The sequence below is a fragment of the Emydura macquarii genome, unplaced genomic scaffold (assembly GCF_026122565.2).
Source record: "Emydura macquarii macquarii isolate MOO-44397 ecotype Brisbane River unplaced genomic scaffold, CSIRO-AGI_Emac_v2 contig_2473, whole genome shotgun sequence".
Taxonomy (NCBI): Eukaryota; Metazoa; Chordata; order Testudines; family Chelidae; genus Emydura; species Emydura macquarii.
Window position 1 is genome coordinate 22,306,637 of NW_027132610.1, and position 26,354 is coordinate 22,332,990.

At 41.3% G+C, this 26,354-nt stretch overlaps 2 protein-coding genes across 4 annotated transcripts in view; one reads left to right on the forward strand and one right to left on the reverse strand.

Moving 5' to 3' along the window:
• Positions 1 to 192, reverse strand: part of GPALPP1 (GPALPP motifs containing 1) — a 32,047-nt gene extending 31,855 nt beyond the window's left edge. For 2 of the 3 annotated variants that reach the window (XM_067563150.1, XM_067563148.1), the window contains exon 1: positions 4 to 191. In XM_067563150.1, coding sequence (XP_067419251.1) covers positions 4 to 88 — 85 coding nt within the window. In that variant the 5' untranslated portion in view covers positions 89 to 191. Of the gene's footprint in view, positions 1 to 3 lie in introns of all 3 variants that reach the window. The other variant, XM_067563149.1, reaches the window with a different exon arrangement.
• On the forward strand, positions 1 to 26,354 carry NUFIP1 (nuclear FMR1 interacting protein 1). Its single transcript, XM_067563147.1, has 10 exons — positions 1 to 637; positions 1,414 to 1,502; positions 3,116 to 3,220; positions 4,719 to 4,781; positions 5,125 to 5,201; positions 14,305 to 14,397; positions 18,858 to 19,126; positions 20,800 to 20,934; positions 22,629 to 22,852; positions 25,863 to 26,354. Exons 1-10 carry the CDS (start codon positions 451 to 453, stop codon positions 26,196 to 26,198), a joined length of 1,578 nt encoding a protein of 525 aa, XP_067419248.1. The 5' UTR covers positions 1 to 450; the 3' UTR covers positions 26,199 to 26,354.

Genomic DNA, 26,354 nt, shown 5'->3' on the forward strand with positions numbered 1-26,354 from the left:
CACCCTGGCTGAAGTCCTCATCCGGGTCCGCCTCGGCATAGCGCGCAAAGCCCGGGGGCAGCGCCGGCCCCATCAGCTCTCGGGCCATGGCACAACCCCCACCGGCCAGGCAACCAACCACGACGGGAGGCGCATGCGTGTTGCGTAACAACCCCGGCTACCCAAGGGGAAAAAAAACCCGCCGGCGCACAAGCGGCTGATGGACCCCCAAGGCCCTTCCGGCGCTGTCCGATGACGTCGCCCAGCTAGAGGCCCCAGCGGGTTTCTGTATCCGGTCTTTAGGCGGCGTGTGTTGACACTTGTGTGCCGGAAGTGACGCGTAATGCGGTGGTCTCCTGTGTGTGCCCCCATGTGGAGGCAGCAGAGGCAGCCGTCGGCGGGACTGGCAGCAGCAGCAGCAGCGCGGGTGGCTGGAGTCGCGCCGGAGGGGTGGGTTTTTTCGGGCCTGACATGAATCCGTTCGCCTGGTACCCGCCGCCGCCCCCCGGGCTCGGGCCCCCCGTGTTCTGCCCGCCTTCGGGGCCCCCCGCCTGGGACCCCGGCTTCTGGGCGCCGCCGCCTGGCGATTATCTGCCGCCTAACGCCTGGTACCAGCCGCCGCCGGGATACGGGGAGCGGCCGCCAGCCTCGCACCCAGGTAAGAGAGACCCCCAACTCCCGCGGGGGCAGACGGGAGAGCCTTTGGTAGCTAGGCCCGGGATTTCCCGTTTCCCGGTTCTCCCAAAGAACAGACCCCCGTCCCCCCCCCGGGTGGCGAGTGCCCGCTCCCCAGTATCCGCCCTCCTGGGTTTCTCCCCACCTGCCTCTCTCAGGAGCGGGGACTGACTGGTCCTGCATGCTGCACTCACGTGCACTCTGGCTTGTGGATCTACTTCAGTGGTTGCTTTTTTTCTTATAGGGCTGGCTACTTCTTGTTTATGACTAAAAGAAGGATGTGGGTAGTTCCTACGCTCCTTGCCGAGCTACCCAACTCTGACATTTAAGACCAGGTTTTTGCCTTTTATTTGTCAAAGCTTTGGTGAGGCGATAATATATTTCCAAGGAGGCTGCCTCCCTTTCGGATTTGCCATGTTAATGATGTCATTGAAAATACCAACAACAACAAAAAAAAAACCCTGTGTTATCTGCACTTGTAAATAATAATAAATCAGTATTTTAAAGCTTTTTTCTTTTCAAGTGGTAACACACACACACACACAAAAAACTGCCTTAAAATTAAAGGATTGATAGAATAAGGGAGATCCTTAGTGTTCTCAACAATGATGTACAGGATGCCCTGGGGTATGAAACAAATAGTGTCGTACAAGACTTTCGGTTATTTAGAGTGCACTGCTTTTTTCAAACATAATATCAAAGAAAGTATTCAAACAGCTGTGTGTAATTCTATTTTTCTTGTAATTTATTTTTTTGAAGGTGGAAATTACCATTTTACCCAAGAATGGCAAGCTGAACAAGCACCTGCCTTTTTTAAACATTCTCCAGGTGGAAACTACAAGCAAAAGGTACTTATTATAGCTATTAAGTGGAGCTTAGTGCCTCAGTTGTACTTCTGGGATACAGAACTCTGTCTTACCACACCAGTTAGGATTGTGTTATAACCATATGTGACCCTTCCATGCCTAGGGCAGCCACCTGAAAATGCCAACGTTAGGGCAGGCTACAAAAGGAGAGCAGATTCTCTCAACACTGGTGGGTGACACTGAAGTCAGACTTCCGAACCAACCACAAACTGTGCTTCTGATCCCCCAGACCAGTTATCAAGAAGCTAGTACACAAATACACACAGCCCCCTTTACTAAATTTCAGTCTCTGGCCCCCAATCAGCCACTAGGTCCAGTAAAGAGACCAGTGATTTAAACTCTATGCTCTTTACCAAAAAGGTTCCACAGTACCAGGTCAATATAAGTTTGGATCTTACCCAAAATACCATGCTGCTAGCTGATCCTTTAGTAACTAAAACTAAAGGTTTATTATAAAAAGAAAGGAACAAACAATAAGAGAAATGTTGAAGGATTAAAGCAATCAGATACATAGAAATGATTTGAAAGTCCATATATATCAGGTTTTTAGGAGAATTGTGGAGTTAGCAAGCTTGTATAGTCCCTCTGGTATACATCCAGTACCTGGATGGGTCTCAGTCCTTTGTTTCACAGCTTCAGTTGCATATGACTTGATCCAGAGGTAGATAGGTGGCTGAACCCAACTGAAGACAAAATGGACCCCGGGCCTCTGCCTTTTATGTCCTCTGGCATTTGCCATGCTGCTTGTGGAATTTCACAGGAACCAAAATGGAGTCCAGAGTCATATGAGCAAGTCCTGGTGACTCATCAGGTATATCCCTGGCTTCTCCCCCTGGGCCTCTTGCACCTATGAATGTCTCAATGGGCCATTAAGCCTGCTATTGTCTGAGTTGTTACTCCAACAGCACAATTTGAAATACTGATGTAACAAACATATCCATAACTTCCATTACACACATAATACATGAACATAAACATCATCATCTTACTTAGCACATTATAGCCTTTCTAACAGTACCTGACATGGCATATCTCACATAAATTATTATGATTTTGACATACTGATGTCAAACAATATAATAAATCATCCCCCCCGAATCCAACCAGCCTGACACCATATATTGTAACATGTTAACCATTCTGTTATAATGGAGAGCATTCCATGGTGAGACAAGTCTGCAAGTCCTGGAACTATTCAAGGTAGGGATGTTCTAATCAATGTACTTAACTCGTACATGGTGCACTTGATTTTATTGTTGAGACATACTGACCTTGAAGGAACCTTTATTTCAGGAAATGAATCCATTTTGACACTCTAGAGCTCAGGCTATGTTGGCAGTGGTAACAGTAGATAGAATGTTACTTGTAAACTGAGCACATTTGAGTTGGAAACTGAGAGACATGGAACACAATAATTTAATTTTCTTTCTTAGTCATTTTTCAATCTAGACTATGTATCAAATGTTTTGATTATTGAAACTCCAACTTTATTTTAAATAGAAACCAGTATGCTTAATGAAGACATTAAAATTATTTTATAAAGTGTAACTTATTTCTTGAAGAAATGAACATAACTGTGTCACTCTTTTTAACAGAACAAAAGAAAAAAAGAACCAGTTTTCTCTCATTATTGTGATACTTGTGATCGTGGCTATAAAAACCAAGAAAAATATGATGAACATGTTGCACAGCATACACAGGTTAGTTTAATTAGGTGGGAAAGTTTTGTCTTATAAAACAACTTATTTTTACCATTTACAGCCATACCATTTTGGCCTGTGATTTCATAACCCAAGTAGGCTTGGCACCCAGTCAATGCTTGAACGGGATATCACCAAGGGAGAGTCGTATGCTACAGGAAGTATTGGTAGGAGGCACTTTCTTTGAAGTCATCTCCTCTATTGACTCCAAATAGTACAAGGACTGACTGTGCTGCTGTGGGTATGCTTATTTGATTCAGATGTAAAACTGAAGCCCTAACTGACTACATAAATTCTGCTTGAACTCAGAGGCATTGGGATGCTGACCATGTTCGTCTTTGATTTATAATTGTAAATGTTAAATCGGTAGTCAATAGTTGAAACTATCCAGAATTTAAGAAAAAGTCATACAATTTTGCATGAATTATTGAAGTTTTCTGGGGTGACACTGTTGGCCTTCCTTTGTCCACATGTAGGTATCTAGTACAGCATGAACCTAAGAGGTGTTGGTAGTGTGGCTGTGCTGTTTGCATCCAATCTGAAATGTGGAGGTCTCCCGCCTTAGAACAGAATGGAATACAAGGTGTCCAATTTGGGCAAGTCTTATGATGGGGCTAAGAGTAATTATCACATGCCAGCTGCCCCAGTGTACTGCACAGGTTCTGCATGAAATTATGGAAGATATTCATTGCTATAAACTGTTGCATTCCGAATCCTAAGATGTATTCAGTCATTGTAAATGAGTACAGTGGGGAGTAGAGATTTTGCACTTAACCATCCTTAAAAGTCTGTAAAGGAAGTATGGCCTTGTGGTTTAATGTATGTGATGGGGAGCTGGCAGTTCTGCATTCTGTTCATAGTTCTACCACAGAATAAAGTTTAATCTTGGCCAAATCATTCAGCCTCTCTCTGCTTCCATTTCCTCATCTGTGAAATGGTGATAATACCTATGCTTACAGGAGTACTGTGAGCTTTGATTCATTAACAGCTGTGAAGTACTGTGAAATCCTCAGATGGAAGGTGCTATATGTGAAACATATTAAAAATTCACCACGCTGTTGCAAAGAGTAAAAAGAAAGCAACCCACTGATATTGAGGGGCATGCTACTTTGAACTCTGTCCTCTACCTAGGCAGTAGCAATGAAACTAGTTCCAGAGGTGTGTGGGTTTTTTTTTTTTTTTTTTTGCGGACTCCAGAGATGATGATGTAGAAACATAGTAAACATAATGTATTACGCTTAGACCACTTAGTAACTGTGAATGTCTTTTTTTTGAAATTGTTAATGCTGTAGTCCTTGTTACTTCAGCTTTTTACATGTTTAAAGCTCTGTGAGTAACTGAGACTATGTTGGTAGTTGATTTGTTTCACTATTCTGGAAAGTGATCTAATATGGAGTGGTATGCAATGTAGTTAAAAATAAGTTGGTTATGTCTTGACTCTTCTTATCTGCATATTTCCATTCAAATAGTGTTGGAGTTTTTTTTCCTTTTCTTGCAGTGTGCAGAAGATGGTTGCGGTTTCAGTGCACATGAGAAGTTGGTTCAGATTCACTGGAAGAATGTAGGTACCGCAAACTACTTCAAAAATTGAGTTCATGAAAACAGCAGAATTGATTATTAGCTTCTCCTTTGGCTCTTTTAAGGCATTTGATATCTCTCTGGAATGACAAAGTCCAGTCTCAGCACTAAAACTGACTCTCAATCTCATATTAATCTTGAAAAGTATGTAAAAGACAACGTAATAGAAATGAAAATCATCATGTCATTTTTAGTCTTTTCATTTTCTGTTGCTACACGCAACTCCAACAATGTCTGAGTTTAAAAACTTGCAGAGTTTTGTGTAATTGCATAGAGGGAATATTCAGTCACTTTTTGTAATGCTTCTGAAAACTTGTCCTCCCTAGATGCATGCTCCTGGTGCTAAAAGAATACAATTAGATACTCCAGAGGAGATTGCTAAATGGAGAGAGGAAAGAAAAAAGTGAGTAAGCTTCAGAGACTGTATAGTTTAAGTTGTAAGAGGCTTTCAATTCCAAAACCTCTCATCACTCCATTGCACTTTTCCCTTGGGTTTCCTAGCTCTTAAATGAATTTCTTTTTTAAATGCTTGGGGAAAAAACATTCATGTTGCACCAGCAAGAAAAGAATATGCCTCAGTCTTTAAGATGCATTATTTTGTCTTTAGATAACTCGTACTGCTTGTACATGCCATGCTTAAAGCTCCAATTCCAGAAATTAGGCATGTGTGCTGGATGAAATTGGAAATAGTTTGCATCTGAAATAATGAAGGTGTGAACCTCTGAAAATGGTATACTAACCACAGCTAATAGTATGCTTGATTGGGTGCAAACTTCCAGAATTTGACAAGTAATTTCAGTAGACTTCACATTTTTGTACCTAACATTGTTTCTAACCTGTATCTTTTGACTATCCTACAGCAAGCTCTGCTAATTCATAAAGAGCCTTTATTCAGGATGAGTGTTGCTCAGTACCTCCTTCTGCTATAAAAAACCTTTTCCCATTTATAATAGTCTAAAGCACTTTAAATCAAAAGGTATAAGAGATTAAGCTGATGTATAAGATTATTCTGTGGTTAATTCACTATAGGAGTAACCAGTTGCACATCTGTAAGGATAAGACTTTTGTCACAGAAGTCACAGATTCCATGACTTCCAGAGATCTCTATGAAATTATTCTTTTCAGCTTCCGCCCCATAATATGGGGAATGGGGCGGAAGTTGTCCACTTCTGAGGGCCGTGGAGCTCTCCGATGGTCCCAGAGCTCTCGGGGTGGGGGAGAGTGGCAGCTCTCAGTGGCTGCGGGGACCCCCATCTCCGAGCCGCTGCTGGGGGGCTTTGTTGTTGTCAGGCTGGGACCCTGTGGCTCTGAGTCCATGGCGGTGGCAGCAACTCAGTGACTCCAGCCTGCCAGCCACCTTGTTGTCAGCCAGGGCGGGCAGTGGGGACTCCTAGCTCTGAGCCATCATCGGTGGCAGGGACTCCATCACTCGGTGTCGTGGGTGCAGTGAGCCAGAGCAGGTGGCAGGGGCCCTGCGGCTGGAGCTGCAGGTGCCAGAGGCCCCAGAGCTTGGCGCTGCTGTGTGGGGAGTCCGGTACTGCAAGCTGGGACCCTGCAGCACCTGGCCACCAAAGGCGACGGGGGGAACCCGGAGATCCAAACTGCCGGGTGCCCCATTGCTGTCAGCGTGGGCAGGCAATGGGCACCCTGGGTCTCCAAGCCCCTGTGGCTCCAACCCACCGGCTGTGCTGTTGTCATCCAGAGCAGGTGACGGGGGCCCCTGGCTCCAAGCCACTGCCGGTGTTAGGGACTCCGTGGCTCAGAGCCATGTGGGCCACATTGCTGTGAGTCAGGATGGGCGACAGGGACCCTGTGGCTCAGAGACACCACCATTGGTGGCCCCTGCTGCCATGTGGGTTTTATTACTGTCCATCTCTTTGTAATGGCTTCAGAAACAACTGGCTCCTTCTTGCAGTCATATTGCTATGGACTATGATCTTATTAGATTGCATAAGAATAGGCCTGGCCATTGCTTGGATTGGAGATACCCGAAAGAGTTCATTGAAGACATCTCTTGTGCACGGAACTGTAGCTCTTTCATGTTCTACAGAACTTCCTGTGTGCCCAGAACTGCTTCTCCCTTTAAAACAAGTGTAATATCCATACTGAGGATTTCTTTATTCAGATTTACTAACATTAAAATCCTGCAATAAAACAAAGTAAGCATAAACAACCTTTCTGTGCGGAATGGATCAGTGGATTTGATATAGGATGAAAGGGGTACCAGGGGACTGGGGAGAAAAGGTGAGCATTGGGATCGAGTTACTGGGCTGGGGACTGGTGGGTAGGCTGGCCAGGGGGGGTGCGGAGAAACCCATTGCTCTGCCTCTGTGCTTTCTGCTGCCCCACATGGCTCTCTTGTGTCTCCTTCTGGAGACATACTGAGAATTGCCTGCACAGTCTGTTGTTAAACCTGCCGAAGTCTGTCAATTCAGGACTCGCCCCTAGTGAATCAAAAGAGGTTTGCCACGTGGAGATCTTGCCTTATCTGTGGTGGATCTACAAGCTCTGCTTGTGGGGATACTGCCTCCAAGCCTCTCTCTCCCGGTTTGTCTCTGTCATAGCAGGGAGAGAGGGAGGCCTGGTAACAAGCTTGTCTGAGAAAGGGACTGTGTATCTCTACTACAGAAGGAGTAACTTTTCTAGGAAAATCTGTGGTCTGACAGACCTTTCCATCATCTTAGCTGGCAAGTCATGCTGGCAAACCATGGGGTTTCTGGAAAGCTAGGGGGGGAAGAATGTCAGGGGAGGTAGGAGTCAGTTAGGGCAAGGGACTGGTAAAGACTCGCCAGAGACACAGGGTGGCAGAGATAAGTTGCTAGGGAGGCAGGATGGCTGCAGAGAGGAGCAGAGGAACCAAGATGGGAGTTGAGCCAGGGAGAGAGCATTGGAGAATGGAACTTCTTTGCAAAGATGCAGTGCTCTTTTGAAAGAAAACAGTTACAACGAAGAAGCTTGGTATTAAATGTGACTTGTAGCCTAACGTGCTGGTGGGTGGTAATTAGAATACGTCTACACAGCATTTTGGAGTAAACAGGAGTGAGCTTTCCAGCCTGGCTTGACAGTCTGAAAATAGACAGTTCTTTGAAACTTGGACTCTGAAGCCCAGCCCACCTTCCAACTCCAGTTTCAGCACCCGACTCCAGCCCAAGCTGCAACTTCAAAACTCTGTCTACACAGCTATATGTAGAGAGCTAGCACAAGCCCCACTAGCCTGGGGCTCAGAGGCTGCTCCCACAGGCTCCAAAATGATGTGTAGCCATACCCTTCAAGTGTGTTGCCACTTTGTGTGTGAACAGGTTTATCAGATTATCTTCCTTTTATTTAAAAAAAAACAAGTTAAAAAATTGATGTTTGTGCCCCTTAATGAACTCGTTTTGGGAGCAATCCGTGCAAGGTTTCCTGTTCATGTAAAGTATTTAAACCCCACATTAAGCAGAAAAAGCAAAATAACCTTAATGATGGAGCAACTGAGGAACCTACATAAGGCTCGACTTTGACTTTGCATTAATTAATTTTGTATGGAAACATACAAGTGGTTTATCTATTTTCAGTGTAGTCTTGATTATAATCCTGATACACATTGCTTGCAGGGTGTGTGAATGAAGTCTTGCTTCATAATGGTCATCCTGAACAGGTTGTCACAAGCAAACTAATTGAATACATGCTAGGAAATAGTTGTTTTTGGCTTAAGGACCATCTTGTGGTGAAGTGCTAATAGAGTCATGGAAAAAAACAAATCACCACCATGGAGTAAAATTTTCCCACGGTGATAATAGCAATTTTTAGCCCAATCTGTGGAAATGTTCTGTTACATCAACAGCACTGGACAGTCAATTTGACTATTCTATTACCAGTTCAGTTTTTTTTTAATTCATGGTAGTCTGAAGAGTGCCTTTTAAAATAGAGACCAATTATGTGGACCCTGAGCCATGTATTATATGCCTGTGTTTGTTCTGCCACAGTTAATGGGGAAAAAACAAGCTTGACTTCTGTCTGATGGTAACTTCAATGACTGTTAGTTGGTGTAGGTACCGAAGCTTCCTCCTTATACTAAAGCAGTTCAAAAGGGGTTTCTTGGCCCACTTTCATCTTACTGGAACTTGGTTTCATAGCAAACTGGCTTTCTTTTTCAGCAGAGCTTCTAGAAACCCCCATTCTGTAATAACCCCAATAAGCGTTGCAGAGTTCAGAAAACAAAAATATCTTTAAATCTATCGCCCATGACTGATTTATGTGGCACTAGGATAACCCCAAGTAAAAATCTAGTGTTTTAGGGTAGTTGAAAGTTGATTGGATTGGAGATACCCAAAAGAATTCATTGAAGACATTTCTTGTGCATGGAACTGCACCTTGTCTTTGAAACAGGTCATTATGGGAACTAACTTCAAGGTCTTCTGTCCAGTGAAGTAGCGGCTACTGAGTTTCTGTCCTGTTTAGGGAGAGAGACTAGAGTTAGTGTGCTTACTGTGTGGTGACCTCCTTACATGTGCTGTGGTGTTTTGAAACAGCACCAAAAAAAAGTTTTAGCAATGATATTACTTCATTGTATTCCCTTAGAATGAGGGCTTCTCTTTTCCAGCTTCTAAAGATAGACTGTAACACTTCCTTCTCCATCTTTCAGATTGTAAACTATTTGAGGCAGGGACTGTCACTATGTTTCTACAGTGCGAGGCATGATGGGACCCTTACCTGGTTGGTGTCTAGGCGCTAATGCAGCATTAATGTTCTTTCTTCTCTTGTATGATTTATGTTTCAAAAAACAAATTAAAATAGATTTTTTAAGAGGAAGTAATTAATAAATTCTGTGAAAGGGTTATTAAAATATTTTACTATTAGAGATTAGGATGAGAACTGATGTCAGGGGCAGACTATCCCACCTCTTCCTACTGCACAGTGCTTACCCCTTCCTCTGAAGCATTAAGTGCTGGCCATTGGGGACAGGATCCTCTTCTAGATAGAGCTCAGGTTTGATCTTGTATGACAGTTTCTGTGTTTCTAAACGCCTCTCCAATGAGGTATGCCTGTAAAGCCAAACACCTGTTGCCCAGCTCTCAATTTCCATGTTCTAGCTAGCTACCTAGTCACTGGAAAAGTTCTAGGTTTATGTGTGTATAAACATTCTATACTAGAACCTATCAGCCAAGGGAAATACTATGAGCTAGGTTGAGTAAGGACATTGGCAAATTTGTAGGTACCCTGCAAAAACAATTCACTTTTTATAAAGTAAAACTGAACGATTTATTTTCTTGTTGAATTTGAGTCAAATATAGAGGTGTCTACCGTTAATTCTAAGTAAATCTTTACTGATTAAGTATTTTATACCTGAATTGTTCAAGGTCTCAAAGTTTTATAACTCTCAGTATGTTTGTGCAGATACTTGCAATATGACATTAAGACTAAGTTACTGCAGAAACTTTGTATAAAGTTGCCATAGAAAAATACTTGGAAAAACGGGCTTCTTGATGAGCCATAACGAATAGGAGTAAGGCTGTGGAACTAAGAATGGTTGTTACAACCTTCTAAAACAAGTCCACTAGGTGGTGTAGTTACGTGGTTTATTTCAGTGCTTTCTTGCCTGTGTGGGCATCTTATTTATAATACATAGGTGTAAAATAACTAGCTTGGTCACTTCTGTTACTCTTTATAAAATGAGGATGTTCTATTAATATCCTGAAAAATGGTAGCTTTTGTGAAGCAGTAATTGGGCCTCCACTAAAGTAACAGTTTCAGACTGAACCTCTGAGTCACAGGTAACATTGCATTGTAATGAAAAGGGAACACCAGAGGGAGTCTGAGCTGTTATGCAGTTTGGGTTTGTGATATTAGAAAAACATTTTTTCTGAAAGTCCCTGTGGTAATTAAGAAGGGATTTTTTTAAAGTCATGATTGGTGAGCTCATAAATAGATGGCAATTGTGTTCATTTCTATGCTAAGGCTCCAAAAATGTGTCCTACTAAAACCTATTAGTGAGAATGAACCTACGCTAAGGATGCATACCGACCTGCAATAGGAAAATTGACACTTTCCTCCTTTCTTAGCCTGCTCAGCCAGAACTATTTTAATCTAGGAAATGTCACTTTAATTGTTCTGGTGACTATGGACTTAGCACTTTTGCTGTTCCATTGAAAGTCCTGAGACTGTTTGGGTTGTCTTGAGGCTTGGTAAGAAACCTAAAGTTAGTCAGATATGGGTGGTGGTGCTTTTCGAGGCCTCTGTTTTCACAGACAATGCAGGCAGCTAGTAGAGGGCTCTGATGTAGACTTTACTGATTAAAGCTAGTAAATCTCATTTGTATATTCCCCTCCAGAATGTGGAAAAGTTTCTTGAATTTTTCCTCTCGCTTGTTGTTTTGGCAGAAGAGTGCAGGGAGAGAGCCAGATTAAGGAGTATTATTCACCGTGATATGTTTTGTGTTCCTTATTGTTGCGGAGTGCATTGTTCTCATGTTGCTTCCTTTATATGGGAAGTACTCCTTCACACTGAAACCTGTGTATTCCATTTGGCCCATAAGGTGTTGAACTATCCTTTCTCTAGCCATCTCTTCTTGGGAAAAGATTGTGAAGGTTGTAGCAAGGCAACTCTGAAGTATATCTGGAATCCTTGCACCTAAGTACAGTAGAGTTTGCGTTGGCTGACCATCTCCTTCTGATCTTGTTTTCCCTTACTTCCCTTTTTCTCCCATCCCATTTTTGTGTTAACAGGTTAAAGTAAACACTAGTGGGGAATGTACGACATACCACAACTTTCTAACCTGCTATCATGTGGTAGAACTGCCTTAGCTACCGTGGTAAAACCCTAATTAAGATAACATTTGGAAAGACAAATCCTCAAAGGTCACAAGAGTTGGCTTAGGGCAATTGCTTCTCTGAAAGATTGCCCTGAAAATGTCACGGGCAGGATTCTACAGCCTTTGTTTTGCCCCATTTCCCTCCACTTCCCCCGCTTTCCCATGTTGAATGTATATGTGAGGCCATCAAGGGAGTTATTGAGGTAGTATGGGCTGTAGTGTCATTGGCATGTAGATGAGACCAAACTCTGTTTCATCAGTGCATTCCCACTTCTTGGCCAACATTAGAACTAGGGTGAGAGGAAGTGGCTAAGGCTCCATCTGCATAACACAGAAGTGAGGCTGGTGGTTGAGTTATTTTGAGTTCATGGAAATTTGATTCTCTCTTTGATTATGTAGCTTGTTGTCTGTCCTTTGACCAAGAAGCTTATAATTTAGGGATGTTGCTGGACATCACTGTCTGCTCCTGGAGTCACAGGTGGCCAAGAGCTTCTTTTCAATAGCACCTTGCTAAGTATATGAAACATCTTCTTGTTATCCTGACCTCCTCATGGTAATTTATGCCTTTATGATTTCTACATTAAATTAGTGTAGCGCACTCAACTTGGGGGGCTGCCCTTGAAGACCACTTGAAACTATAGATGTGGCCAAAGATGGCTGACTTCCTGTTAAACAGTATTGGCTTCAGGAACCATGTTATGCCAATCTTCCAGGTACTACACTAGCTGCTTTTTCATTCTGAGTGTAATGAAGGTGGTGGCTCTGATCTATAAAGTCCTATAGCTACCTAACGAGACCAATCAATATGGCTAAAAATCAATTATTCTAACTGATTTTATTTTTCTGTAGTTTGGATAGTTTGTGGATAACCTTGGGCCCTGAAGTTCTTAAAATCTGTACAGCATGTGCAAAAATTAAATTTTCCCAAAAATGTACCTCAGCCCTGACCTGGAAGAACTGCCTCCGTAAGCATGTAGTTATCTATGCTTTTTCATCTCATGGCCTCTCTACCAACAAAGAAGCCAATTGTGACCATAGTTTTTGCAGTGTGGGCACCTCCCCACTAGAGACTGGATTAACGTTGTCTACTCTGTGTATAAGCTACTGCAGTGGTCCCCAAACTTTTGGGGTAGTGCCTGCTCCACACCCCTTTGCCCCCCAGGAGCCGCAGTCAGTAGCCGAGGCTGGGAGTGGCGCCAAAGCCACAGTCAGGGGCCGGGAGCCAGACCCTGAGCTGTGTCCAGGGCGGGGGCTGGAGCTGCAGCCATAGCGCTGGGGCTGAACGGGGCCAGCCAGGAGCTGAGGCTGATGCTGCGGTCGGGGGGCAGGGATAGAGCAGAGATGAGAGCAGGGTTGGGTGGCACTTCTTTCCTGACCCCATGGGGGCTGGGCTGGGCCCCACCATGCTTCCCTGAAGTTTCCTCCATGGGTGTGCCCCACATTTTAGGGACCTCTGGGCTACTGAATAGCCATCATATTGTAACTTCTGGTGACTAGCAACATAGGCTGCACATGAACTGGCTACTTGAAGGTATCAGGCTCTGTATCCTATTACCAATCAATACTTTTTTAGATTTTTTTTTAAAAAAAAAAATGATCTCTCTACAATAAAATAAATGGCACCATAAATGTGTTTTGAATGGCTCATCAATCTAGCAAAGATATAATGAGATCCGATGGCTGGAAGTTGAAGCTAGGCAAATTCAGATGGACAATGAGGTGTACGTAAGTGACAGTAATTAACATTAGAACCACTTACCAAGGGTTTTGGTGGATTCTCCATCATTGGCAATTTTAAAATCAAGACTTGATGCTTCTCTAAAAAAGGGTCTGTAGTTCAAATAGAACTTCCCCAAATCATCCCTATGGTTTGGAAGTTAGACTAGATGATTACGGTGATCCTTTTGGCCTTGGAATCTGTGGAAAAAAGTGAATCTAAGCATGATCTATGAAAACCTAATACCAGAGTTTCTGTTCAAGGCAGGGTTTTCAGAAACCACTTTTGCTTTTTCCATCATTGTCCTTCAGGTTGTCTTGTATCAGTCTAACTTTTTAGCAATTAACTTTGCTGTTATAAAATAAAAGGAAACTGAATGTGATAAGACTAAATGTTTAGTTTTGAAGATTGTTGTTTTTGATAACTATATAGGGGTAGCTGTTCTAAGCTTTTCATTCTTCCATCTGAATAGACTTATAAAATATTAATGACCTGAATTACTCTCCTAAAGAACAGAATACATTTACATATATAAATAAAATAGGCGCGCTCTCTCTAGAGCCTTTCTCTTTGCTGACTCACAGCGCTTTACAGAGCAATGATACTGAAAATGTAGTGGCTGAGTATGCATCCCGAGGCATTTTTGGTGAACCACTGTTTGTTGTTTGTTTTTTCTTCTCAAAACCCAACTTCAGTGAGACTGAGAAGCAGAAACCCTTTCACATGGAGGATGAGACTATCTTGCTAAACCTACATTGTGCCTTTAAGACAGTTAAAACTAGCAATTAGCATAATCCTAAACTGTCATAGAAGGTAGAGTTTGTCACAGCAATTAGCATAATCCTAAATTGTCATAGAGAGTAGACTTTGTCATAGACGATAGAGCTTGATTTTGAGGTTTCATTTTTGTATGCGCGACTAACTCTTTCCAGTGCTGTTCATTGTCAGGGGAGTAAAGCATTTTTAAAAACAAATATATAATATATTTTTTTGCTCTAGAAACTTTCCTACGTTGGCAAACATTGAAAAGAAGAAAGCATTACAGATAGAAAAAGAGGACAGAGGAGAAGTGCTGACTACTCCACAGTTTGGGTAAGGTTCCTCCGACAATTTCATTCACTCCAGTAATTAGTGCAGAAATACTGTCTTTAATTCTTTTTACCCTATTGTGCAAATACTTGTAATTTTCGTTGTATGTTTTTATAATTTAAGTGCATTTATATCCTTCATTTAACCCACCAGATTTAATACAGTGTTCACAGTACTCTACAGTGGACAGTTGAAACAATAAGTTTGCATCTTTGATGTGCTTGCTGAGTTCCACTTTCTGGTTTGTTTAAGGAAAAAAAGATGTAGAATAGCCATTAGGTTAAAGTAATAGAGGCTGGGTTACTGAAAAAGAAGTTACATTGTGTGACTTTGCCTCCTGTCTGAATCTGACTGGTGTAATTCACTACCTCCCGCCTCCCTTATGCAAGAGAAGGGGGAGAAAACCCCCCAAAAAAGAGAGAGTTGGTTTATGGTTATAGATTGTATTTCTCTCCCTCCCCCCACACACACCTTCATTATTTCAAATGGTAGGGTCAGAGCAATAACAAACTTAAGAAGGAATGATATTTCTGAGTTTCTAAGCTGTCTAATCACTGTAAACTGCTTTGGTACCTGAAAGTACCTTTAATACTCTTATTTTTCTCTCTTCTACCCTGCCTCATCTTGATTTCTTTCTCCTCTGCCATTATTCTGGGGTTGGTTTTTGTTCCTTCTTGGATTTTATTTGCTCACTTCCCTCATGTACTCTTGATTTATTTTTTTCCTTCCTCCATACCTCCACGTGTGTGGCCTCTGCTCTTTTCCTCCTTCCCTCCCCACCTTTTGCATACTTTCTGCCTCATGTCGAGCTTCCTCAGAGTCTTGACTTGAACACTGCTACAGAAAGGGTTTGGTTTTTTTAAAGGTGTTATAATCTCCCAAACCTCTCGGGTTTGGCTTAGTAGACCAGAGGAGCTGAATGGGGGCAACAGGAATGGTCCCAGTTCATTATGTCAGACTCCTTCCTGCCTCTCTGTGGATCACTCTGCTGTGGCAAAGTGGGCTTGAGCCTTGTCTATGCTAAAAAAATCTTGCATCAATGTGACTACATAGATTTGGTTACTCCAGTGCAAATCCCTATTATAGATGGGCTGTTCAAATGTGAAGTAGAGCTTATACCAGTGTAAACTAATTTGCTAATGTCCACTGTTGCAAATATTCTTAATGTAGATGAAGTTTCAGAAACCACTCCTGCCACTGGTGGTATCTGGTGGTATCTGATTGCCTTTACTCATCTCTTCTGGCCCATAGCAAAGCTCCCTGCTTTTAAAGGAATAAGCTCCTTTTTTTGGGGGGGAGGGTGTGTGTGAAATTGCAGGGCATGTTAACAAATGCTTGAGTCTCAGTACTAGTTGTGTATTTAAAAGCTGTATGCATGAAATCAGACACCGAGGGACTCTCCTGCTTGTTGAGTAACTAGAGGTAAAAGTGAGCCTTGTCTGTCAAAGTAACAAAATCAGTGGTACTTAGTAATTTGTTATGATGCATGTGGCTTCATTAGTGAGCTATGTCTCAACAGCAGCACTTAGATGTCACTCAGGAATTCTACTTAAGTCTCTTACTTCTGGTCAGAAAACTGATCAGAAAAATTGCCTAAAGTGTTTCCCGTTTGTTCTCACTCAGTGACCCACTCTATAACCCCAGCTTTCTTAAAAATAACAACAAAAACCCACTCTTTCCTAAGTGCTAGCACTGTAAACTCAATCTGCTGTCCAAAAAGCTGTAATTTCTGCTTTGAATATCAATGATAAGAATCTGGAACTGATGCTTATCTTGCAAATTTACTGATGGTGTGTGGCAGAATTCAGCTTGCTTCTGGAAGCTGTCCTATTGAGGCAAATAGCAAAGTAAGATTTTTAAAAAGCATTCGGTAGTTAATTCTTCTGTAGCACTCTGGAATTCTGGCCCTCTGAAGTGCTTTACAAATGTTAATTCTCAACATCCCTGTGTAGTAGATTAGAGATTACAGAATGACCACTTCACCTATCACTTAAATGCAGCTACCTGCAGGGTGGAATGTAGTAGCTGGTTAATACTGCACAGTAATGCCATAGTTCTGAACAGAAAGTGAAGAATGCATTTTCTAAGCAAACTAGCAGATGAGGGCAGAATGCAGTTTCCAAATTGGTGTTTGACAGGGACATCTGATTCCGGTTCTTGTGGTCACTAAATACCCTGAGCACTTCTAAAGTGGTCAGGACCTTGGTTTTATATCTTGGTCAAAAGAGAGCACCTCCAGCATCACAGCATCCCTTAACCTGTGAAATAAGGCCTGGTCTACACTGGTGGCTTAATTCAAATTAAAGTCCCTTAATTCGAATTAATTACTCCTGTGTCTACACTTGCGTATTGTTAATTCAAATTAAGGAGCCTTTAAAATCGAATTAATAAAACCACCTCTGCAAGTGGATTAGCACCTGAAGCGCATTAGTGTGACTGTGGACATAATGGGACTTAATTTGAATTAATTGGCCTCAAGACTGTATCCCATGATGCCCCATTTCAGTACCTCTCCCAAAACAGCCCTGGGAAGATTTAAATCTTCATTTCCTGCGGTGAATGGATTTAAAATCCAAGCTGTGATCACCCCTCCCCCCCAACACACACACACACACCAAGCCCTTTGCAGTTTGTCCCTTTTAAGGGTTTGAAAATTTCACCCCCTCTCCCCGCCTGGTGAATGTGTTTTAACTGCCCAGCAAGCCCTTTGCAGTTTGTCCCTTTAAGATGTGTCCCTTTGGAAGTTTAGCCCTTTAAAGTTTGTCCCTTTGAAAGATTTCACCACCCACCCCCTCCCGGCATGGTGAATGCTTTTTAAATGCCAGCAGTGAGAGGAAATTCTTTGCTACATTGTTTCAGTGGTCAATCATGGAAATTGATACTTTCTTAAGAGTTTATTCACAGTGCTACATGTAGATACATTATATCATGCTTTGCATCAGTGAAATGGAAACATTTGTATCACTGTATTAACATACTAACTGACTCCATTGTTATTTATCTTTCATTCTATAGACACCTGTAGAATGAAAATCAAAGGCAAACAATATACAGGGGGCATTAGGAGGAGCGTAAAAGACAAACAGCATACAGTTCTAAAGTAATCCAGGATAAGCTGCGATGTATTTGTCATGGTCAAAATGAGAGCATAGTTCAGCTGGTTCCATGTGCCTGCAGCAATGGCGATCTGGGGAGTAAAAAAACAGCATGGGGGAAGAGGGTGGGGGAAGCAGCGCTGCATCCTGGATTGTTTTGACAAGAGTTTAACTGCACCTCCAAACTATTATATTAACACAGAAACTCCCATACCAGAGTGGACCAAATGGCTCATTTTATTCAGTACCCTCTCTCCAACAGTTGTATACACAGAGTGCATTAGAGGAACCTTTCTAATGCCTGACCATTTTTGAAATACCATACTAAGGGCAAAAATTTCTCCCTGAAACTAGCAGCAGTATATTCTAAAACTGAGGAGACTTTAGTAATGGATGTATGCTGATGACAGATGCTTTCTCTTCTATTTTTCTGCTTTTGATGGCCTTATTTCTATGAATGAAGATAATGTTGACTTCGTAATATGAAAGGAAAAATCTAGGACTCTGTGCTGGGGACGAAGGAGCTTGCCTAGTTTAGTTCTTTTTTCACCAAGCTCATACCCTGTCCCACCCCTATGATAGTGTGTGTTTCTCCACCTCTCTCACTTTCTTTCTAGTCTTTTCTCATTTTTGTGTCCAACCTAGCTTCCTTTTCCTTCCATCATGTCTCAGCTCATTGTGCCAATAGCTAAATGAGGCTTATTAACCCCAAATAAAGCACTTGTAGATAGCTCTTCTAGTAAACTGCATTTGTCAGCTAATATAGTGAAGCTGGTGGACTAGAGCAGTGGCTCTCAACCTTTCCAGACTATTGTACCCATTTCAGGAGTCTGATTTGTCTTGTGTACCACCAAGTTTCACCTCACATAAGAACTATTTGCTTACAAAATCAGACCTAAAAATACAAAAGCATCTTAGCACGCTATTACTGAAAAATTGCTTACTTTCTCATTTATCATATAATTATAAAATAAATCAATTGGAATATAAATACTGTACTTACATTTCAGTGTATAGTATATAGAGGAGTATAAACAAGTAATTATCTATATGAAATTTTAGTTTGTATTGACTTCGCTAGTGGTTTTTATGTAGCCTGTTGTAGAACTAGGCAAATATCTAGATGAGTTGATGTATCCCGTGGAAGAACTCTGCATACCCCCTAATGTATTGAAGCAGGGCAGAGCAATATAAGGCAGGAAGAGTTGAAAGATGTTGTATTGAAGAATAAATATTCCTCTAATCTCTTGACTGCTATGGGACACAAGGTTTTTTATTTTGTTTTGGGGTTTTTTGTTTACCTTTATTAGTTACATTTAGTTTGTGCAGTGTAATTTGTGTAAGAATTTTATATGTTCTTTTCTCTAGCAAAATGAAAGGAATGTGGCAAGCTCCACAAGATGAAGAGACTTCTGGGAGGCAAGGAAAACAGAAGAGGAAGCAGAAGCGTCAATTCTGGAAGAAGTTTAAGAAAGGCAATGGAGATGATCATGCATCTTCACTGAAAGCTCAAAATGCAGCCAATGGACCAGAAAACCATATGTTTGTTAAAGAACCTGAAAACCAATCTGTTTCAGATGTACAGACCTGTATGAAAGATGTGGATCCACTTGGCATTCTGGCAAATAGTGATGCTGGTAAGATAAGGGAAGGAGCTAGGAGAAATCTTTTACTTTTGGGGGAATTAATGACCCTTCACCTAGGTAACTGATTTTTAGGAGAACTGGTGATTTGATAAGAATTTGTCTTTTCAAAGACTATACACTTGGTTTGGAAGATGCCAGCGGTGAGTGTGCTGTCATATTTGACAACTATTGTATTTGCCACTTAATACATTGTTACGACTTTCTTGCACTACAGCCAAGGCAATTCAAAGGTCAGTAGGTCATAAATTTGTTGCTGCCAGCTTCGCTGAAGAGCCTTGTACCGATACTTCCATTAGAACTTCCTTTTGAATGGAAATGTTGATAGAAGAATCCTGAAACGTTTTCTTGCTTATCACCATTTTGGAAATGCTGCCAAGGAGAAATTTGTGTATGGTATCGTGTGTTCTAAAGGGACATATTTAACTTAAATTTGGCCTGGAATTAACTGTTGTAAAAATAAACTGTGGTTCAAAACAAAGGAGTAGACACGTTTCCACAATAAAATTGTTTTTTTAGAAAAAAAAAAAAAAGGAAGTCCCTTTTATGTTTGAAACCAAATTTTGGATACTGAGAACCTAAAAGTGAAACACGACTTAATTGTCTAAACTGAGTGAAATGTAAAAAGTATAACAAAAATAGTGATAAACTAAGTTTTTTGAATTTTCATGTTTAATACTTTAATGTAGGGTTAATAACATGGACAAATACAAGTATTATAAAATCCTGATTTCAGGTAGTGTTTCTTTAATTCTTGTAATTGAACCAGGCTTCCACAAAAAGTTTCAACAGACACCTTTCTAATAATGTTCCCAATAGGGTTTTGCATATGTTTTCCCAAAATTTCCATGTAGGTTCACTACAAAAGAACAGACTTGTATTATACTCAAATGCTGACATTTAACCAGAAAGCTATTTGAGATGCCTCCACAAGATATGGTGTGTCATGGTACACCACATGGTACACCACATGGTACACTATCTGTGGTTTTAATTGTTTACTTTGGGAGCTTTTAGTAGATTCTTCCATGTTGCCTAATAGCAGCGATTTGTAACTCATTGGTCCATTTATCCTGTATCTTGGATCCATGACATTCTATGTTGTTGTGAGCAATTTAGATAGTAAGATCTTCACTCACTAAAGCAGCATGCAAACAGGTGGTGCTAAATACATATTTTTTTTTAAGTAGTCAAGTTCTCAGATATCTCATTGTCATAGTCTTATAAGCTTGATTGGAATGTCCCTTAGAGTGATTTCACAATCTCAAAATTTCTTCCCCTTTGGAAATTCTAATTTTAAATGTAAATAACTTTCCCTTGTAAAAGATTAATTTCTGAATCTATTTCTCACCAGACTACATCCAGGAAGACTAAACAAGTTTCTTCCTCTCTGCTATTTGCAATTAATCACAAAGCCTGTAGTTAAATTCATTGTATGAAGATGGAGAAAAGCTCAAGTCCTTGTTCAGAGAAACATTTTTCCCCTCCTATAGCCTTTGTCAGGGCTATACATTGTTTTTTACACAACTCTTTGTTTATGGAAAGAAAGTAAAGTGCATTTTATCAAGCCATGATGTTCAGAACCTTGTCCAGTATTAGATGCATATTCTCCAGGAGAAGGCCTAGTGATAAAGGACCACTGAAAAGTCTTGGTACTCTCTTTGCAGAATCGGACAAGGATGGAGTGACTGCAGAAGATGGAAAGTTGGAATTAACTGTCATTCCGAAGCAGGTAACCTCTGCCTTGAGTTCTTTGGTCGCCAACTATGGCAGTGCGTCGGATAGCGAGAATGAGCCAGAGGGTGAGTTGAGGGCCTAACAAGCTTTTTTCCCTTCCTCTTGTGAACAGCAAAAAGCATTTAAAGAGTACCAGAAAAGACCTCTGTGTGTATAAAGATCAGTCTGAGAAGGAAGGTGGCATGTGATGTAGCCATCTTGCCCTCTTCTGCCTTTCTGTCCCTGTTCTGCCCTGCTGTCCCTCTTCCCATAGTCTAGTCCTAATTTACGAATGTGTAAATTTGCTGGGTTTTTTTAGACTTGCATTCTTAGCTCTAACAAAGACATAAACACAACAATTACTGGCTTTACTTCCAGGTTATTCATGAGCGGGAAAACATCCTGGTTTCTGGCCACTCTCTGTAATTGAGAGCAGCCTTGGATCTGCCGCTCTAGGTTGTTAGGCAGTGAGGGAATACGTGTGTTAAAGGTAGACTATTTTGTACCTTGTGGGAGAAGGTTTTCTGCTGTCATGCTTGGAGCACTCTCTGCTTTCATTGTCATGCATGCAAACACAGACCCAAGTGGAGGATGACGAAGGTAATGTGGGATGAGTGGAAGGGTAGGGAAAACCCAACAGACTCCACTTAGGCTACTCTGTGAGCATCTGTTGCTCTCTGGAGCAGAGACCACTCATTGTTTACAGGGCAGTAGCACCCGCAATGTACCATTTGTACACCCAGGATTCACTGGGTGAGAACATCAGAATTGCCTACAAGATCCGACTAGATTCATCTAGTTCATAGCCTGTCTGTTAATAATAATGCTCTTTTATACTACATTGCAGGGTTTCACCAAAGGGTGGCAGGTTCACAGTGTTGTGTTTTTCTTGTTTTGTTCTCCCACCCCTGGTTAGATGCCCTGTCCTACCACCTTGGTCTGAGATAAAGGTGGAGATAAATTCTCTTTTTGGATAGGCTGCATAACTTTTGCCAGAAATGTATTTGTGGGGGAAAACAGCCTTAAAATCCTTACCCTAAAACTGTGTTTGGTGAAGAGAGCCAGAAAGGTGCTGTCACTCACACTCTGAGCTAATCTCCAAGTGTCTAACACTTTCCACATAAGGGTGCTACCACTAGAGATTCCAGACTTTTGTAGTCCTCGGAGATTGAGTGCATATTCCTATTTCATGTGGAGATCATTCCTTTCACTGTCCCCATTACCGTAATATCTGAGCACTTCACAATCTTTAATATAGTTACCTCCTCACAGGGGTATCGAGGATAAGTGCTATTACCACCCATTTTACATATGGGGAACTGAGACACAGAGACTGAGTGACTTGCCCAAGGTCATACAGGAAGTCTGGGGCAGAGCAGAGAATTGAACTTGGGTCTTCCAGTCACAGGCTAGCACCCTAACCACCAGGCCATTCTTCTTGTCCATGTATTTCATTGCAAACTGGGTTATAAAATGGAAACTTTGTGCTCTAATGTCTAGCGCATGGGACTGATTGCAAGACGGAGACCCGAGTTCTGTTCCACACTCTCCGATACTGCCTCTAATATTGGGCAAGTCGCATAACTTCTGCGTGCTTGTTTTCTCTTATGAGAGTGGTGATAAGATCCCCTTCTCTGTAGAACTCCAGAATAATTAAAACAGGGCATGCTAGTACCAGTAGTAGTAACTAGGTGAGCTGAAAGAATATGAGATATATGATTATTATTGAGACCTTTAGGACTTTGAGAGTTTACAGCTTTTTGTTCTTTTTCTTTTTTAGAAGTTCCTGCCAAGACTGCAGCAAAAGATCTTAAGGAAAATCAGACTATCCTCCGAAATATCCCTCCAAGTCCAAGTAGCATAAATCACAAGGAACATGCAGAATATACAAATGCAACGTTAGCGAGCTCAAATACAAACACAAGGCCTTGCAAAGGCTCTGACAAACGTAGGAAGAAGTCGCTCCCCGTACTGCCCAAACGTCGTCCAACACTGCTGGAAATGGTAATGGACTTCTCTCAAATAATGGCTGCCTGCCACACATGGGTTTTACTTTAACTATACATGAGTCATACTGCAGTATAAAGCTGTCTAAATTAGCAGCAGCTCCTTTAAGATAGTGACTGGATGAACATTCAGTTGAGCAAAAACATTGCACAAATATGTAAACAGATTACTCCAAGGTACTGTTCAGATGGTGGCTTGCTTTGGTGAGCCAGAATTGAAAACTTAATCGCACAGTAGGGAAGCTATACTGAGGGCAAAAATATATATATTTTTCTTGCTGTAAACAAGATCTCATTATAAATCTTGCTTGCTTTTTATGTGGATCTGAAGCTGATCCTTCTCATCTCCCCTCCCTCTAACCCGCTGAGGTGAGGCCCCATGTTGAGTGAGAGAGTGCTCACCATGCTTCTGGCTGAGACGGACTGGATGGTGATCTTGTAACCCATCAATACCTATCTCCAATCGGCTAGAATGGTTGTCAGGAGCCATCAAGCGTCTTATCTAGCCCTCTTTTCTCCTCCTTCCCCATTCCCTCCTGCATACACAGGCCTCTTTTATGTAGAAATGTGATTCTCAGTGGTTCTCAAAGTGCTCTGTATATCACTGGAGTTCTGAAGACTTAGTTGAAGACCTCCTTGACCTGAAGCAGTCAGTCTTCCTGTTGTGACTTTTCTAGCTGAAGACGGGTCTAAATTATGCAGAGGCTATTCTGACCATCTAAACTTAAGCAAAAAAAAAATCTGTCTTCGTCCTGGACAATTGCTCTGTACGTTTCTTTGGTGCAGATTCAACTGTGATTAAAATGTCATTTCATAAACTTTAAAGGCCAGGAGGGTCCATTATATCATCTAGTCTGACCTCCAGTATATCACAGGTACTAAATTGCTGTGTGCCACAGGCAGAGAACAGGAGTGACTGAGATGCCACCAGTGCCCCAGACCCCTGCAGTGGCAGGGATTAGAGTAGGTGAGATACATCCAGATGATCCTAGAAGACAATCCTTGCCCCATGCTGCAGAGGAAGTTTAAAAAAAAAAAAACCTGGTTCCTTTCAAGCAATACTGGAATTGGAGGTGTAGCAATGCTGAGGATGGAACCAATCTACAAAGCAACCATGGGGATGAGAACAGCAAGAACTGTGCCTAGAAAAGGACTGGCTACTAATGTAAAGTCCTATACCAAGAGAGAAGGAATAAAGAGCACAGATATATTTTATAGGCTGGAGATCTTAGCTGGCGGGCTGGAACAGATATTTAATTGTAAAGCATGTTTATTTTTGTCTTCTCATTTTCATATTGTCCTAACATTCCTTGTTCATGCATCAAGCACTATGGCTGTAGCAGGAAAAGTGTAGATTGTAGTGGGATGTTTGTGATGGGTGGTATCCAGAAGAGGATTGCCACTATAGGAAGTGGGCTGTGGTGTGAAAATTCTGAGGAACCAAGTCAGAAAGTCTGTAGAAAACCTGTCCATCTGTCCCCCAGGGGATTTGCTTGTTGAAAGAAAATGCTTTGTGTGAAATTGTGGTTTTTTTAAAAGCAGATTTTCTAGTAGTGCTGCAGAGCTTTCTATTGGCATTCAGTAAATCAGCTTCAGTACTTTCAAGATGTTTATCATAGTCAGACATACGGCAGTGTATGTTTAGATACATTTATAGCATACAGACTGACTGAGGATAACAAAACCCGTCACATTTCTTCCTATATCTGTCACTACATACAGCAGAATAAAAAGGTGTCGTGTATGTAGTTGCTCATATTGTTTAAATATAATGGGACAGATGGCCAGTTAACAAATTTTATTGAAGGATGATTGTGCGTCCCATCTGCTGCATCATGCCACCACCACTTGTGAATTCTGCAGTTACCCCAGCTACGGCAATGAGAATGTTATTACACTGCCCCATTCTTTTTGTGTGTGTGTGCGTGCGTGTGTAATATATTGATTCCAATAAACTCCACTAGCTGAACTGCCTTGAGGCATACCAAGTATTTTATGTATTGGTAAATATCAAAAAGTGTAATTAATTCATTTTATGGACTAACTGCCTACAACTCTTTTAAAAAGCTATTCTGAATAGCAGACACACTTTTAAATGGCTAAATAGACTTCTTTGTTGGAAATAAATTTATAACAAAAAGTTGCTTCTCATCAGATCTTGCATGCCAAGTTCAGCTGAGTGCAACTTTTTACAACAGTCCTCTTGTAAATGATCAGATAGGGAGTTAAATCTGAGACTACTTTATACTCACATCTTACTCAGCAAAGTCCATTTACTCCTAACATTCAAAACACCAAAAACATTCTACAGTCTTCAAACTTGTTTAAATAGTAAGCTAATGTTCTCTAAACATTAGAAGTAGTTCAAAGGAAATAATGCTGTGTTAGCAGCCTAATGAAGTAACTTTGTGTATTTTATTCATGGAAAAAATTAATGGCATATGGAGGTATTAACTAACTTTCTCTGCTAGCTAGATAAACTGGGAATGGCAACTTATTCAAAAGGATATTGTCAAATTCATCCAGCTCTAATGTAGTGATAAAAGTATAGCCCCCTGATTCAGCAAAATGCTAAAGCATGTGAGTTATTTGACGTCAATGGGACAATCGTCTTTAGGTGCCTTACTGAATCAAGGTCAAAATGTTCACATATTAATTAAAACTTCATGTCCTCCAAAGCACTGTATCACTGTTACAAGCTTTGCAGCATCCTTGGGAAATTTTACAGATGCAATTTTACAGATGCAATTATGACTTTGCCATCGCCCCACAGTAAATCAGTGGTAGAGCTGAGATTAGAACTGTGGAATTCATGGATCTAAGTCTTGAATTCAATCTAATAGAATAATTTTTCCTGCCTCTTTGTTTCCAGGTCTTGCTTGCAAACCTATTGTATCAACTTGCAAACACATTAAAATTAACTAATTATGCCACCATACCTTGTTTAGTTTGCATCTGTTACTGAGTAGGAGACAGAAACATGCATCACTTTCTCTCTTTCATTCCAGTTATTAGCCCAAGACATACGACATGAAAGGAATGTGATTCTGCAGTGTGTTCGATACATCATCCGGAATGACATGTTTGGACTCCACTTAAAGACAGAACCAGTAGCTGAAACTGAGAATGGACAGGCTTCTGGGACTGCAGCAGAGTTTTTGACAGATGGACTTGATGGATCTAATGTTTCTTGTGGCTCTAACCTTCAATTAGCAGAGAGAGAACAAGATGCCTTATTTATAGCTAGGAGTAAAAAAGCAGCCTTAGGTCAGGCATCACAGATGATTCAATATATAGATGAGGAGACATGGGAAACCCCAGCAAGTCAATATGAAGACAACTGACGTTTGCGACAGCATGCCTGTGTCCTGGAGGGTGAACCAAAGGCTCAACTTTTGTACTTCACTGAAATTTTTTTTGAAAGACAGTAGAATAGAAATAAAAAATAAATCCTATCTTTTGTATTTTAAGAACCATTAAAACCACTTTTCTGAACACTC

Excerpts from the sequence above, each read along its gene's own strand:
- NUFIP1 (XM_067563147.1), top strand. The coding sequence starts at position 451 with ATGAATCCGTTCGCCTGGTACCCGCCGCCGCCCCCCGGGCTCGGGCCC. Across the intron at positions 5,202-14,304 it reads TGGAGAGAGGAAAGAAAAAA|AAACTTTCCTACGTTGGCAA; the intron begins GTGAGTAAGCTT and ends TTTTTGCTCTAG. Across the intron at positions 19,127-20,799 it reads TCTGGCAAATAGTGATGCTG|AATCGGACAAGGATGGAGTG; the intron begins GTAAGATAAGGG and ends CTCTCTTTGCAG.